The sequence below is a fragment of the Trachemys scripta genome, chromosome 23, assembly GCF_013100865.1.
Source record: "Trachemys scripta elegans isolate TJP31775 chromosome 23, CAS_Tse_1.0, whole genome shotgun sequence".
NCBI lineage: Eukaryota > Metazoa > Chordata > Testudines > Emydidae > Trachemys > Trachemys scripta.
In genome coordinates, this window is record NC_048320.1 from 4,373,735 (window position 1) to 4,389,653 (window position 15,919).

Here is a 15,919-nt window from a genome sequence, read left to right on the forward strand (position 1 = left end):
CACATGTGTCTTATTAACTCTGTTTTCCCCTAGAGCTCCAGGAAGAAATCACAGACGGTGTGGAACAGGCTGCCCAGCACCATCTGTGATTTGGGCGGCATGTCATAAACATGCAGCTAAGGGTAGCATAAAATCCCTTCTTTACCTGTAAGGAGTTAAGAAGCTCAAATAACCTGCTTGGCACCTGACCAAAAGGACCAATAAGGGAAGAAGATACTTTCAAATCTGTGGGAGGAAGTTTTTGTTTGTGCTCTTTTTGTTGTTCTCTCTCGGACAGAGAGAGACCAGGGCAGGAGAAAACATCTCCTAAAACCCTACCTGAAATAAGCATCTAAGATTACAAACATTGTAAGTAATAGCAAGGAAATGAGTTAGATTATCTTTTGTTTTAGCTTGTGAATTTTCCCTGTGCTAAGAGGGAGGTTTATTCCTGTTTTCTCTAACTTTGAAGTTGAGCCTAGAGGGGAATCCTCTGTGTTTTAACTCTTTTTATTACCCTGTAAAATTACCTTCCATCCTGATTTTACAGAGGTGCTTCTTTTACTTTTTTCTTTATAATAAAGTTCTTCTTTTAAAAACCCAATTGGTTTTGTGTCCTAAAAACCCAAGGGTCTGGTCTGTGCTCACTTGGTTAATCTATTGGTTGGTAGATTATTGTCAAGGCTCCCCAGGAAAGAGGGTGAAGGGGCTTGGGGGGATATTGTGGGGAAACAGGAACTCCAAGTGTCCTTTTCCTGAATCTTTGTCTAACTCACTTGGTGGTGGCATCAATACAGTCCAAGGACAAGGAAAGGATTTGTGCCTTGGGGAAGTTTTGAACCTAAGCTGGTAGAAATAAGCTTAGGGGGTATTTCTGGCGGGTCCCCACATCTGTACCCCAGAGTTCAGAGTGGGGAGGGAACCCTGACAGCACCCAACCCCATCCTTACCCCTCTGCACCCATCCCCCCACCCACTCCTTGCCTCCTCTGCACATTTCACTCAGGTGGCTTCCTCCTCCTCCAGGCTGCCTGGGATGGGCAGGGGAGCACTGGGAGCACCAGAGGCACCGTCTCCAGATGCTCCGTTCCCAAACCCAGTGGCACCGCAGGTCCTACTGGCCGGAGGAGTCATTTCAGGAAAATTCTGATCTGCCCCTGGGGCCCCAGGCTGGAGCAGGCTCAGTCGCTCTGTGGCGAAGGCGCGCGTAGGCCGGTCGGCACGTAGGAGGGGATGGAGCAGGCGCGGTGCAGAGCAATTCCTCGCAGAATAATGCTGCCAAACTCCAAGCCTCTGCTGGGTATGTGGGTCCTGCCATTCCCAGGAGCTTCCCATGCAGCCAAATGGGGACTGCATGTCATGGGAAAAGCAAAGGGCACCTCCCTGACCCCAGGGAGATCTCCTGGCCTAGGGTCAAGTCTCTGCTCCCAGGAAGGGAGCTTCTCAATTAAACAGCTTTGTTTTATCATGGGAAAACTGAGTATTTTCCCCACCTCCCCTTCTGAGCAACTGCTGAGGTGTGTTAGCTGAAACGCCTCAGAAAGTTCAGCCTGAGACCGACCCTTGGCTGGGGAAATTTCAGCCCTAAACATTTCAGTCTGACAACGTTACATGAACTGAAAATTTATAACGGAAAGTGCCAGAGAACCATAACTGGATGTGGCGCTGCCAGCCCCACATGTAATACCCCTGTGCCCAGGAGTGGGGCGGGATGGGGCGTTCCTGCTCCCTGGATACCCCGGGGATTTGTCCCAGGGCCTGGGCCGTGTCTGAAGGTGGCTGGGGAGGTGTATCCCAGGCCCGAGTTTGCTAGGAGCATCCCTGGGGATTCATTAGAACAGGCTGGACCATTTGGTGGGATTCACCCCTGGATGCCAGCAGCTCTGGGCACATCGGAGCCAGTTTAGTCCTTTCGGGCTACAGAGGAGTGTGAGGCCTGGCCAGGCCCAACCCTACCTTAAACAGGCTGTAGGTGTCATGCCGAGGGGGAGTCTGGCTGCTAGTCCCTCTGCGACACCTCCACTGGCCACCTAAGTCACGGCAGTGAGGAACTGGAGCCTGGGGCGGATCATCACATGACTCAGGCTCTCGCACTGCATCGGGATAGTCTCCTCTGGGAAAATTGGGGAGCAAGTTATAGACCTAAAGACAAACACAGACAACATCAGCCATGAAACCAAGACACGAGCTACCCCAGAGCCAGCTCCTGCCCCTCCTCCCACTAACACATCACCCCACAAACCTCCGCTTTCGCCCCAGCCTCATCTCTAGCCTGGACACCTCCCCAACCCTGCCCAGCACCCAGCCCCATCCCCTACATGGGAGTTTGTCCCTGCAGCTCCCCCCCCCAGCCCTAGTAGAGGGACCCGCGCTCCCAATGCCCTGGGAGAACCTGGGGGGGGAAGGGCAGGTGTCCCTTCTCTCCGTGGGGCAGCGAATGGCTCTTAGCACCCCTCCCCCTCTCTGTCCGGATCACAGAGGGACTGCGTTGGGGTCTGGCCCTGGGACCATGGCTCACAGGGACACGTGACTCAGCCTCTGGCCCATTGAGTCCCGTCTCCTGCTGCCCCACGGGGCTTTGGGAGGCTCCACTCGCCGTGTACAGAGCCCGTGAGCCCCTGGATGGCAGGCGCCAGCGACGGGCCGAGTGCAATTCTGTATCATCACCCGGGCAGGGACAACTCCCACAATGCACCTGGCCAGTTGTCACCTGCTGAACATGGGGGCAGGGAATTCTCCTGCCCCTGCCCCTGGGGACCAGCTCTGCCCTGGAGAGCGAGCTCCGGTTACCCTGGCCATTATCTCAGCTCCGAGCTCCATGTTCCCAGCCGGAGCCGTGATGAGGGGTGCTGGGTCGGGGGCACTGCAAGGGCTGATGGGAAAACAGGCAAGGCAAGAGGGGACCCCCCTGAGTTAGGGGCTGTCAAGTGCCATTGGAGCAGCCCTCAGACGGGGAGAGGTGGCCTCGAGGGGTGTTCCCCAGCGGCCGTGCATCGCCCCTCCCTGCATGGGGGAGGACTCATCGGGGGAAGGTCCAGGCGCACGGCCGAGCTGCTCTGGACTCACAGTGTCGACGCTGAGCTCGGCCTCGGGCTTCATGAGCAGCACGCTCTGATCCACGGCGCGGACGGCGCACAGGGACCCGGGGGCAGCCTGCACCCGCAGCTGGAGCTCTGAGCCTGGCAGGGCCCGGTCCTGCGAGAAGGCCAGCTTCACCTGGCAAGGCACAGCGCGTCACAGGGGAGGGGAAAAGAGACCCCCTGTCAAGGCTGAATCCCCGCTCTGGCACTCCGAGTGCAGAAGTGGGGCCCACAAGGATTCTAAAAATTAATTCTTGGCCTCTCCAGGCTTGTATTAAACTCCCAAGGTTACAGCTTCTCTCTGACCTTAGCTTAGTAAATGCTGCCACCACCCAAATGCAAAAAAAAAACAAAAACAAAACCCTTTGAACCCAGGAAGGAGCACTTGGGAATTCCTCCCTGTGGGGTACCCTCAAGCTCTCTCCCCCCCAGGGAAGAGCTGAGAAAGAAAACAAAGGAAATTAGCTGTGGCTACCAGCTAATCAAACAACATGCACAAACCTCTTAGGACACCAAAAATCCAATCCTGTTCTTAAAAAAGGGAAATTTTATTAAAAATAAAAAGGAAGAAAATACATCTGGAATTTAGGCTTTTGCTAGATTTTAAAAGAGCAATTCCAAAAATCAAGCACCCAAAATAGCTTTCTTGGGGGTTCAGCTTAATGGTTACTGTGACGAAGTGGGGGGTTTTATTGTTTTCTGTGCGGTTTCAATGGAGGGGGTGGGACTCAGTTTCACTGGGTGTTACTGGTTTAACGAGGGGAGGGGAGAGGGAGTTTGTTGTTACAGAGGACCGGAGAGGGAACTTGGAAACCCAGCCAATGGCCTGGAGGATGGATACCCCAGCGACCGGTGACCTGAGACCCCGACCCGGAGACCCAGCTCAGGAGTTCTGGCCAGTGGGAGGACAATGGGCTGCAGAGTGAGGACGCAGTGACCTAACCAGCCGGTTCCAGCCAGTGGACAGAAGGGAGGAGAGGAGGCCCCAGTTTACAACCCTGTTTACCTGGAGAGAAGACAATGGACAGAGGCGGGGCTTGGGGCAGGGGATATCAGATGCCCAGCTGGGCAGCGGCGGGGGGGGGGTGTCAGGGCTGGAGAGGGGGAGCAGGCAGAGCCCGCCTGGATGCAGGGAGACTGGGATGTGCTGTGCTGAGGGAGGCCAGGCCTGAAGGTCAGAGAGTTTCCTGTGCTGTATTCAACGCTCAATAAACCCTCTTGTTTTATGCTGGCTGGGATTCACTCCGGTCTAGAGAACAGGGTTGCATCAACCCCTTTGGGGGGTGGAGGCCCTGAGGGTCCAGAGCGAGTGGACTCTCTGAGGGGGCCCATGGCGAGAAACGGATGTGCTAAGGCTCAGAGAGGTGCGGCTCCAGGAGGTGGAGGGGCCTGACCCCGAGAGAGAGTGGACCCCCGAGAAGGGCTGTCTCACTGAAAGGGGCACCCCCCCCACGGACCGCACGGGGCCCAGAGTGGGAATGATCTGTGAGTCCGTGACAGTTACAAGCAAACAAAAGCATCTGGGGTTAGCACAGAGAAGTCCACAAGTCAATAAGAAATAAAAGAAATAACCCTGATCGTTTCTTTTTCGACATTCCCTAATATTACTTATATAACTGAGGCTTCCAATAAGTAGATTCGAGGTATGAATTGATCATCTGTAATCACACCTGGCTTAAGCTGCTTATAGCATTGCTGCTCCGGCCCTGCAGCCCAGAACAACAAACAAAGGGAAAGTTTCTTTCCCAATTTTAAAAAGTTCTACCTTCCCATTGGCTCTTTTTGTGAGGTGCCCACTCCTTGTCTTTTACCTGTGGGCTTGTTAACCCTTTACAGGTCAAGCAAGCAGAGAACAGACCAAGAGGGATTTTACAGCTAACTGGCTGGCTGGGTGTCTATCAAAGAGAGCTACTCCCCCCACCCCCTCCACTTCATGTATCACACCCCCGCAGGGGCAAGAGGAGACAGGCCCAGGCGAGGGGGGCAGGCACCGAGTGTCACTCTGGCCCCAGGCCCCGCTGGCTGAAGGGCTGGGGCTTTGGGAGTCGGTGCTGGGTGTGGGGGGTTGAGGCAGCCCAGGCTCATTCAGCGCCCCCATGAGACAGCTCAGGGAGCTGCAGTTATTCATAGACACCCCAGGGGGAGTGGGTGGGAGATAGGAGGTGCAGGGAGGTACGGATACAATAGGATAGCCAGCCTCACAGACAAAACTCATGAGTCAGACCCCCGAAAAGTCCTGAGATTCTTGACGAGGACGAAGCCCTGGGCTGCAGTCTGTCCTCTGGCTTCTCCGCTCCCCCTGCCCCCTCCCGCAGTGTGTCTGGACATGCACAGCACTGCCCAGGGGGGGGTCGACTGAAGGCTGAGTGATTAGGCCAATACCAAGCAGATGCCAGTTGCTGGGGGGGACAGCCGCCATTGCCAAGGGGGGTATTAAAATGCCTCCGGGTAACAGTGCACTGCCTCCCTGTGCGGGGGGGAGAGGGGGGGCAGAAGGGTCACACTTACCCCCAGGGCAGTGGGGTGAAGTGGGAGGGGGCAGAAGGACTCAGCCAGACCCCACAAAATGTAGGGGAGAGGTAGAGGAGGAATTCTGTAACTTTACCTCCCTACTCCCACAGGGTAGGGGCCTTCCCCCCAACTGACCTCTATGCGCAGTGGGGAGGGGGCTGATGGCTGGTCCCTGGTGAAAGCTTTTTCTCAATGACAGGGATGTCCCCCTGCCGGTTGCCCAGAGAGGGGAGCCCCAGCCTTCATGGGGGGGCATTTCTACTGCTTATCTGGCTAAGAGTGGGAGTCGGCTGCTGGCCCAGAGGAGGAGAGGGGCCCTTCCCCTCATGACACTTGTGCCCCAGTCGACTGGAGGAGCAGCGGCCCCCTTAGAAACCCTCTAAAGAAATATGGCCAGCTGGCCACCCCCGCAGGCCTCCGGAGGGGAAGGGGGCTCAGACCATCATATCCCTGCCCCCCACCCCAGGAATCCCCCAGGGTGAGCAGGGGCTGGCGCGGGTTGGAGGATGGGCAGTGGGTAGGGTTGAGGTGGCAGAAGTTCTGGGGGGTTGGAGGAGCAAGTGGCTGCAGAGACTGTGGAGTGGGGAGGGCTCAAGGCAGCAGGTACCTGCCAGGGAGCCCAGAGTGGGCCGGGGAGGGTCCGGGTCCTGGTCAGTGGGATGGGAGGGACAGAAGCAGGAGCTCTGGGGAGCTGGGGACAGGGAGGCGAGGGGTGGACAGGCAGGCAGCAGGTACCTGCTGGGCCCGGAGTGAGAGGCTGAGTCCACGGGGGAAGCAGGATCGGCTGGGGGAGGCAGGAAGGGTTTGGGGGAGCAGGTACTTGCTGGGGTCAGGGAGAACGGAATGGGAGGGGGGAGGGCAGGCACCTGCTCCTCCATTGTGCGGGGGCCGGAGCTCTTCCCGTCACCGCGGGAATGCCTGCAGGCGGGGGCGAAATGGCTAGCGATCAATTCACCAGAGCTGGCACTACCGCAACGACCCTGGTGCTGCTGGAAGGCTGGGGAAGGGAGGGGCTGGGGGAACCCAGCGATGCCCCTGCTCAGGGCTCCTGTTATGGGGCAGGGAGAGATTCCCCCACCCCAGAGGCTCCTGTGCCGGAGCCCCAGGCTCACCTTGTTCGGGAGGCACTTGGCCATGCGCAGCTGGGCGCGGTCGGCAGCCATCTCGCCATCGGGCAGCACCGTGTAACCCAGCACTGTGGCAGTGGGCGCCAGCTCAGAGCCGACGGGCAGCTCAACAGAGAAGGAGCCCTTCAGCCCTAGGGACGGTGGGAAACACTCAGTCAGGCCCAGCCAGCAGAGCCCCCTCCCCCAGCCCGGCCCAGCTCAAGGGGCTCAATCCCCAGTTACCCCCTGGGCGCCCCCATCTCCACAGACCCCTCCCCCCACACTTACCAGCCCCCTCCCTGAGGTCCAGCCCCTTGTGGAGGATCCTGGCGATGGCTCCCTTGGCCACAACCTGTGGAGGAGGAGACGGGCGTCACTGAGCTGTGTGACGCTGTGTGGAGTCTGGGAGACACTTTATGGTATTGTTGATACCAACATTATAAAATCGCAGGGAATCTGACCAGATATGCCATGGAAGGTGTCTGTGGAAATGGTGCGATTTGCCAAGTATGAGGATCTTGTTTATGTTTGTATCACCTTTGTATTGTGTTCTAGGTCTGTGTGGTACATCTGTATTTCAAAACTCAGGCTGTGGTTCTGGGTGACACCCCCAGACAGATTGGCATCAGCACTGCCGAGCCTTTTCGATGGCCCATCACGGGTCATAGCCCGACAGTGAGCCCATTGAAAGGAACTAGGGGCTACACCTTAGGAGTCAGCAAGGCACGTAGGGGCAGGCTGGTGGACAGAGAACTCTAAGGCTTTTCCATGCCATGTGCTGTGCAGCTTGTGTTTGGGACAAAGGAAGTACCAGCCACGTGGCAAAAGGAATATAAAGGGCAGCTGCATCTTCTCCATTTTGTCTCCAGTCCTGCTTCTTACCTCTCGAGTAACTTTTCTACAAATGAAGCTCTGAACAAAGGACTGAACAACCCATCCAAGCTGTGGATCTGTCCCAGAGGGACTTTCAAGCCAGCAAACTCACCAATACTGCTCAGAACCTGATATATGGACTTTGACGTCTCTGTTTGTATGTGATTGTTTTACCATTTAACAACTCTCTTCTTGTTCTTTCTTTTTTCCTTATAATAAACTTTTCATTTCAGACACTAAAGGACTGGCCCTTGTAATTCAAAGGAATCGTTTGATTCCCCACTGCTCTGCTATGGGGTTACAGCGCTGATTCCGCACCTCGTGCTCATAGATGTGCGCACACACGCACCTTGTGCTCTCTCTCTCTCTCTCTCTCTCTCTCTCTCACACACACACACACACACACACACACACGCTTTAGTCTCTCAGGACGGGCTCACCAGGAAGATGAAATCCAGGCTCCTGGACCCGTTCCCCAGGGCCTCCCTAGCAATGACATAATCCACCTGGAGCTGCTGGGCCTGGTCGCAGGGCAGCACCCCTCCCAGCGAGCGGATCTTCAGGAAACTCTGGCTCTTGGAGTAGAAGGGCTCCAGGTTACGATGGGCATCTGGATAACTGGGAGAGACTCTCCCATACACAGAGCTGCGAGCCACCTGCTTGAAGCGCCCCTGGGGGATAGAGAGAGCGATGGGGCTCGCTGGGGAGCAGAGCACCCAGCACAGGACAGGAATGCAGCCGGGGCAGGGCAGGCTCCGATGCTGCCGGCTGAGCTCATCCCCATGGCCCCTCGCCCTGCGTCCATAAGAGTGACATGGAAAATCCCAGTGGTTCGAATGGGGCAGCCCAACAGCAGCAATGGGGCAGCTCCTGGGTTGAGCTGCCCGAAGGGGGCGACCTTCCTAACTAAACCCCACCCCAAATATTAATGAGAAGACAAGTGGCGGCACTAAGATGCCGTTTGCGTCACCCCATTGATGGCTCTGCTGGTGGGGTCTGCGCCTCCCCCCACCCCCACCGTCTGTCCTGGCTATTCAGCCTGCAGGCGCTTTGGGCAGGGGTGTTTGCTACACTGAGTGTGTGCAGCACCCAGCACCATGGGGCCCCGATCCTGGCTGCTCCTTAGGCACCACCGTAATAACCATCAAAGATCACAGAATCAATAACAGGCTGGAATGCAGGGGCCCCCCTGGGGCTCAGAGACCCGTCACTTACCCTCAGAGAGACCGTCCCAGTCCAGTCGGAGGTGTCCAGCTCGAAGGAGGCTCTGCCAGACTCGTCCGTACGAAAGGTCTGCTTCTTATTCTTATCCCCATAGCTAACAATGAGTTTCAGCTTCTCATTCTTCAGTGCAGAGCCACCTGCCGCCTTCAGGAGCATCTGAGCCAGGAGAGAAAAGGGGAGACACACAACTCAGGGGCGCAGACTCCTGGGAGAGTGTTACCCACTAGGGGCTAAAGAGTTGACGGGAAGCAGAAAGGGACAATGCAATCCAGTCCTGAGATGCACTGGGAAAGCCCAGGGCTGGGTTGGGGTGTTGGGGTGAGGACTGAGGGGCATTAGCAGATCTTGGAAGAAGTTGCAGCAGGACTGGAATAGCTGGGGGTGCTGGGGTGAGCACTGAGGGGTAACAGGTTGTCTGATCCCTTGACTGAGCCCTCCCTTGGGATGTGGGCTCTACAGTCCAACCACCCCCAGGCCCTGAAACCAGGGCCTCAGATCTCCCAGCCTCCTTGCTTTGCTTACACACATTCCCTCTGAGTCCCATCTGGGCTGTGGCCATGCTGGGCTTTAAGATTAAACCCTTAGGGACAATGTGGTAGACAAGCAAGGAACTCAGGCTTAACAAAGGAATTTCTAAACCACAGTCACTTCGACGGCTCAAGAGTTACAGATCTTTGCCAAAGAACAAATGTCCTGATGAGCACCCTTCTCTAGTCTGATCTCACCCTGCCTCTGACTCTGGAGTTTGTCAACAGTTCAGGCTGGGCAGAATCCCTCCCGCCTTGTCTGTCTCCAGCCAGTCCTTCTGGCATGTGGTGATGGTCGGCACGGCTGCACAGAGCAGCGCCCCTTCTTAAGTAGAGTCTCTCTAGACCCTTCTGCTATGTGCTCAGCTGGAAAACTCCATCTCCCTCCCCCAGATGTGCTCACCCCACCTGCGGGCCCTTGTGTAGAAATAACATTGTTCCGTGTGGGTTGGCCAGTAAGTGAGAGAAAATCAAAATTGATGGCGCTAGATTGCCATCTTGAGATCTTCTCCATGACAGTCCTTCAGCAAAGTGTCACGCACCTTTTCTAGGCTTGGCACCTGTCCAGAATGCAATACAATAATCTGCCTTGGGTAAATTTAGGCGTGTGCACTGCACATCATACAATGGGAAGGTACTTACCTGTTAGTGACTAGCGTTCTTCGAGATGTGGTGTCTATATGTGCTTCACTTCTGCGTATGCCCCATGCACCGGAGATCTGAATGCATTAGCCACCAGTGTTCATTGGTTGTGCCTGCACCCTGCATGCCTCCCTTGGGAGCTGGGATCTAAGATATAACTAGTAAACTGTTGTGCACTGGTCCTTTGGGAGCAGCAGGCCTGATAATTCTGTGAGTGCCCAGTGGAGAAGGGGCCGGACACTACCGGCGACGCTCAGAGGGCTGGGGGCTATTACTCCCAGATCCTTTCCAGCGGCACTATCACCTGGCCAGGTGTTCCTCATTTGTAGCTGTTCATTTGATTTCTCCTTCCTAAGTGTAGTACCTCACACTGCGCTTTAATTAATTTCATCTTGTTGATTTCAGACCAATTCGCTAATTTGTCAAAGTCGTTATGAATTCTAATCCTGTCCTCCAAAGTGCTAGGAACCCCTCTCTGCGTGGTGTCATCCACACATTTTAGAAGCACACTCTCCAGTCCATTGTCCAAGTCTTTAATGACAATACTGAGTAGTACTGGACCCAGGACTGACCCCAGTGGGATCCCACTAGACACGTCTTCCCAGAGTCCAGCAAACTATTGATAACTACCCCTTGAGTATGGGTTTTTCAATCAGTTGTGCACCAACCTTGCAGTAATTTAATTTACACCAGTGATTTTCAACCAGGGGGCCAGGGCCTCCTGGAGTCCCACGAGCAGGTTTCAGGGGGTCCACCAAGTGGGGACAGTGTTGGACATGCTGGGGCCCAGGGCACAGAACTGAAGTCCCACCACATGGGGAAACTGCCCTGCTTGCTACCCCTTCACGCCGGCTCTGGCTTTTATATGCAGAAAACCGGTTGCTGTGGCACAGGTGGGCTGTGGAGTTTTTACAGCATGTTGGGGTGGGGGGGCTCAGAAAGGAAAAGGTTGAGACCCCGTCGTAGACCACGTTTCCCTAGTTTGCTTATGAGGATGTCAAAAGCCTTACTACAAACAGGATATATCGAGTCTACTGCTTCCCCCCACCCACTAGGCCAGTAACCCTGACTGCTAGACATGGCTTTTCTTACTGGGGACTTTAAAATCTCCCCTATTGCGCCTCAAGGAGCCAACAAAGGGCATCTGGGAGTTCAGAAACGGTCCAATCGCCTGGTGCTGTGCCTGTCGGTGCGGGACGCGAAACGAGCTCCAGCACTATCAGCAATGGCGTGGAAGGACCCGTGCGATGGATGCTGGGTGCCGGAAATGGGCTGTCCGAGCCACAGGTGCGGGTAGCAGAGGCACTGAGGAGAGCGGCACCTGGTGCAACGAAGGCGAGAGCTCCGGGCGTGATGCGTCGGTGCGGCAAACAGTGGTGCCGGAAGCACCCGCAGCAGCACCAGCAGCAATGACTGTGCCGCAAGCAGTGGTGCTGAGAGGCCACCACCAAGTGAAATCCTCTCTGGGCACCAAGGGATGAGCCAGCACCAGAACCAAGGACTCAGGACTCCTGCTCTCTGGGCGCCAGAGGGACCAGGGATTGGCCTCGAGCTGCCCTTCTCAAGTGACACAGAAAGAGGTGACGTAGCAGGCACCTGAGGAGGAGATCTATTCCCGTGCTCCTTGGCAGGATGGCGTCCATCACACTCGAGGTCACTAACCGGGGCAGGCACAGCCTTAGAGGCGGAAGAGATGGCTGCCAGGGTACTTTTTACACAAGGGTGATCGGTCCTAGGAGGACCCTGCATCTCTTCAGGGACTGAGCCTGGCCTCCTAGACTTCTCCAGGAGAAATCCCTTCAGTCTAGTCTCCCTGGATTTCACAGCCCGTTTGGGGAGGGCTCTGAAGTCCCTGCACTGCTCTCTAATGTGTGTCTGTGAACCCAGACAATACAGATACTTAGAGTGTCTGTTATTCCCCGCGTGGCAGACCCACACGAGGAACATTATTTAAATCATGGGGGCAAAACCCCATTGTACGTGGAGAAGACAGGAACTGCTCACCTCAGAGCCCCACCCCCCGCACCAGGATTCATAAAGTCCAAGGGTAGAAGGGACCATTGTAGTGATCCAGTCTGACTTCCTGCCTAGCACATGCCAGAGACCTGCCCCAAAATAATTCCCAGAGCCGACCTGTTAGAAGAACATCTCGTCTTCATTTGCAAATTGTCAGGGACGGAGAATCCACCACGAACCTCAGTAAATTGTTGATTAATTACCCTCACTATAAAAAATTTACACCTTATTTCCATTTCAATTTGTGTACCTTCAACTTCCAGCCGTTGGATCGTGTTCGGCCTTTCTCTGCTAGATTGGATATTTGTTCCCCAATATTTACAAATTGTAAACAAGTCACTCTTTAACCTTCTCTTTCTTAAGCTAAATAGATTGAGGGCTTTGAGTCTATCACTATAAGGCATCTTGTCTAATCCTTTCACCAGTCTTGGGGCTCTTCTCTGAACCCTCTTCAATTTATTAATATCCTTGTTGAATTGTGGGCACCAGAACTGGACACGGGGTTCCAGCATCAGTTGCACCCCTGCCAAATACAGAGTATCCGACTCGAGAGTCCCCTGTTTATACATCCCAGAGTCGCATTAGCGCTTTTGGTCACAGCATCGCACTGGGAGCTCATGTTCAGGTGATTATCCACCACGACCCCCAAGTGTTTTCCAGAGTTCCTGCTTCCCAGGCTAGATAGTCCCCCACCCCACACGTATAACCGACATTCTTTGCTCCGAGGAGAGGGAGTCTAAGACTGAAATCCTCCCTAAAACAGGAGAGTTCAGCTAAACTAACTAAGCCACTATCTCCAGTAACAATTATTAACTATCAAAATGACTATTTACAAAACGTCAAGAGAAAAACTTCAGCGGAGTAGGAGACCGGACACTGCTGCTGGCTCTGTCTCTCAGCCAGAGGCCGTGAGAAGGAACTGAGGGTTGGCTGGTTGCTCAACCCCCATTGTGCCCTCGGTAAGAGGGGGCTTGAGCACATGGAGAGCGCGGCTAACGCATCCGATCTCCAGTGCATGGGGCACATGGGCACCAGCAGTGCAGCACATCCGGCAAGCAGTCAACACCAATGGAGTTTACAGTTGGTACAGACATATTCCACTCTGTCACACCGGTAATCCCGTTACCTTGCCAGTGTAGGGGATTCCAGCCTTGTAGGTAGCGTCAGCGTCCTCAAAGGTCACCGTAGCGATTTCAGACATGATGTCACAGCTCTTGGTCACGTTGAGCTCCACCCCTAGCAGGAGAGGGAGGCACAGTAGGAGGAATGTGCTGGTGCTGGGAGTGACACCAGAGTTCAGGCTACGTCCCAGATTTCTCTCCATAACAATCCGCGCAGCCATTTCTACCCCCTCTCACTATGGACTGGAGGGTGTGATTTGGGGGAGAATTTGGGAGGTTTGGATGGGGTCAGAGAAGGATTTTCCTGGGGAATCTGGAAACTAGAAAATGTAGATCCACCTTTCCCTGGGGCTTAATCCCAAACCAGCCACTTGACATTTGCCAGCAGGGTCTCCTGACTCTGCGGCCCTTTCCCCAGCAGAGAGTTCCTTACTGAACAGCCCCAGAGCTGACCCCACACACAGGCCTCTCGGCACAGGGCCTGCCCCCAGAAAGGGCCATTTTCTGAAGTGCCCAGTGACCCGTTGTCGTTCTGGACCCGCTCTCCTCCAGCCACTTCGTCATCGCTGATGTTAGCACCCGAGGGTAATGTTGTAGCCACCCCACAGTTTTCAGCCAAATGGGTATCGGCCACTCTGGAAATCAGGATTCTTCTGGGCTAAATGTGGAGTTATCTGGGTTCGTTGCTAAGCGATTAGCACTTGCAGTTTTGAACGCTAAGCGCTAACGTCACTGAGGCCATGACTCAGGGCCCAGCGACACATGTTGGGCCTTCACTCCACTCTGCCAGCTCAGTCCACAGCCAGAGTCCACTCGCGGGAGGGTGTTTAGTCTTTGCATGAATGTGCCCAGGTCTGAACTCCTCATGAGGGATCGATCCCAGTGATGGGTTGAACCAGAACCCCAGATCCAACCCCCAATGCTACCTCTGGGCCTGTCTCTAAAGCAGCTGGGCTACAAATGACATTATCACATGTTCAAGTGAGCCCCCTCTGCCCCTGTGGGTTTCGTGCTGGGAGCTGCCTGGGGGTGTGCATGTGTGCTTGATTTCAGTCCCACCTGTCCCCTCCTCCATGAGAGACGCCTTGGCCTGGAGGCTCAGCTTGTAGCGAGAGTGGGTTAGGTTAACGGGAGCTATAACCACCTCTCTGGAAAAGCAGCCATTTCTCTCAGTCTGGAGGGAGAGAATCACAGCCCGTTAGCAGCAGCTCTGCACCAGGCCCCGCAGGTGTCAGCTCAGCAGGTCTCTAATCGGGCTTGGCCTGGTTAGTGCCGGGATCAGGAGACACTCAAAGAAAATCTGGGTGCTGAAGTCAGCAGCAGGGGGCACTCTCACCTTGGATTCAGCCCTGACACCAGTACCCCAGCACGGCGCTAGGAGGCGCTGTGCAGCTGGAGCTGCTGTGGGTGGGATGAGACGTAAAACAGGCCCTGGCCACTCGTGCCCATCACAGATCCCCTGGTGCTTGTCCCCCATCGTTGTGTAACGCTGGCTAATTCCAATCACCCCCCTAGCCCCCCCTAGACTGAGAGCATTCGGGGAGATCTGTATTGTTCCATTGCCCCACCTAACGAGAGCTGCTGATGAGGAAAGGCGGCCCCGTAACCTGGAGCACTAGCCTAGGTCTGGAGAGACATGGTGGCAAGTCCCTGCTCTGCCACAGGCTGCCTGTAAGTCCCTCTGAGTACGGCTCCAGCAGAAACACCCTGCGGCCGTGAGTCTCAGAGCCCAGCCCTGCTGACCCCACTTGTGCTGCGGGGCTAAAACCAGGAGGTCGATGGTCGGGTCCAGGCGCTAGACCCGGGGAGGGGGAGGGTCTCGGAGCCCAGGCTCCAGCCGAGTTTCTACACTGTTCCTTTAGCCCTGCGGCGAAAGCCCCAGGCAGTGGAGCTGGGCTCGGAGACGCTGCCGCAGGGTTTTTGCTGCACAGACGGACCCTGAGCATCTCTGTGCCTCAGTTCCCCATCTGTACAATGGGGACAGGAGCCTGCCCCACCTCCCGGGGGCTAGGAGGATCAGTGAGGCACTGAGATATTGTGGGGGGGGGGAGCCATATAAGTCCCTAAGCCCTGCTACACAGCTGCCAGTCCCCACCCCCAGCCTGCCAGATGGAGACCCGGATGGATCCAGGGCCTGATTCGCCTGCACTTACACCAGCTTTACACCAATGTCACTAACATCACCAAGGCAGATCACAGCGCCCCCTCTGGCCAGTGTAAGAAAAACATGGAGAGGAGCCTCCTCCAGCAGCATGTCATGTACCTCCCGTCCACCCCATCCCCAGTCACACTCACCTGGCCAGTAAGCTCCGTGCACCGAATTAGCGACACATAAGAACTGAACCTGAAATATGGTGGTTGTTCCGCCCAACACAGGCTGGCCTGGACCCTCCCCTGGACGGGTTTCCCGTAGGTGTATCTGTTTAGCAGAGGGGAGGAAGAGGGTAAGTGGGAGGGGAGGGGGCCAACGCCTCTGCCCATGGGGTGGGGCTGGTCATGTGGCTGGGAGTGAGAGCCCCAGGGAGCCCTGCCTGGCCATGAGCATGGGGCAGAGGGGCGCAGGCAGGGAAGGGGCAGGTCAGATTCTGGCCTAGGGGGCGGGGGAGGAAGGTCCAGGGCAGTTCCAGCCCCCCTTTATCGGCCTGGCAGGGCTGGTTTCACACTCACCGGCCGCACACCCGCAGCAGGAGCGTCTCATCCAGCACCGTCACCACGGGGGGCAGCTCCAGGGTCACTTTGAACTTGGGCAGCACTAGGGGGCAGAGAGGGACGGGGTGAAACCGACCCGCAGCCCTGGCTCGGGGGTTTCATCGCGATCCTCGGCCTTGGAGCTTCTCCCCG

The 15,919-nt window shown here is 55.8% G+C and overlaps 2 protein-coding genes and 1 long non-coding RNA gene across 11 annotated transcripts in view; 1 reads left to right on the forward strand and 2 right to left on the reverse strand.

Moving 5' to 3' along the window:
• LOC117869139 (alpha-2-macroglobulin-like protein 1) overlaps positions 1-15,919 on the reverse strand; it is a 777,004-nt gene that overhangs the window by 498,318 nt on the left and 262,767 nt on the right. Inside the window, exons 14-16 of one of the 6 annotated variants that reach the window (XM_034755675.1) lie at positions 6,682-6,827; positions 3,045-3,194; positions 1,935-2,120 (exon numbers count right to left, since the gene is read on the reverse strand). The exons of the other annotated variants lie outside the window; for them this stretch is intronic. Of the exons in view, the coding sequence (XP_034611566.1) occupies positions 1,935-2,120; positions 3,045-3,194; positions 6,682-6,827 (482 nt within the window). The remainder of the gene's footprint in view (positions 1-1,934; positions 2,121-3,044; positions 3,195-6,681; positions 6,828-15,919) is intronic. 6 annotated transcript variants of the gene reach the window in all.
• The window catches only part of LOC117869140 (alpha-2-macroglobulin-like protein 1), a 582,774-nt gene that overhangs the window by 340,225 nt on the left and 226,630 nt on the right, over positions 1-15,919 (forward strand). The window lies entirely within an intron of this gene.
• LOC117869150 lies at positions 8,943-14,163 on the reverse strand. Its single transcript, XR_004643780.1, has 3 exons — positions 14,138-14,163; positions 13,084-13,193; positions 8,943-10,088 (listed from the first exon to the last, which is right to left on the reverse strand). It is a non-coding gene; the product is annotated as an uncharacterized LOC117869150 (long non-coding RNA).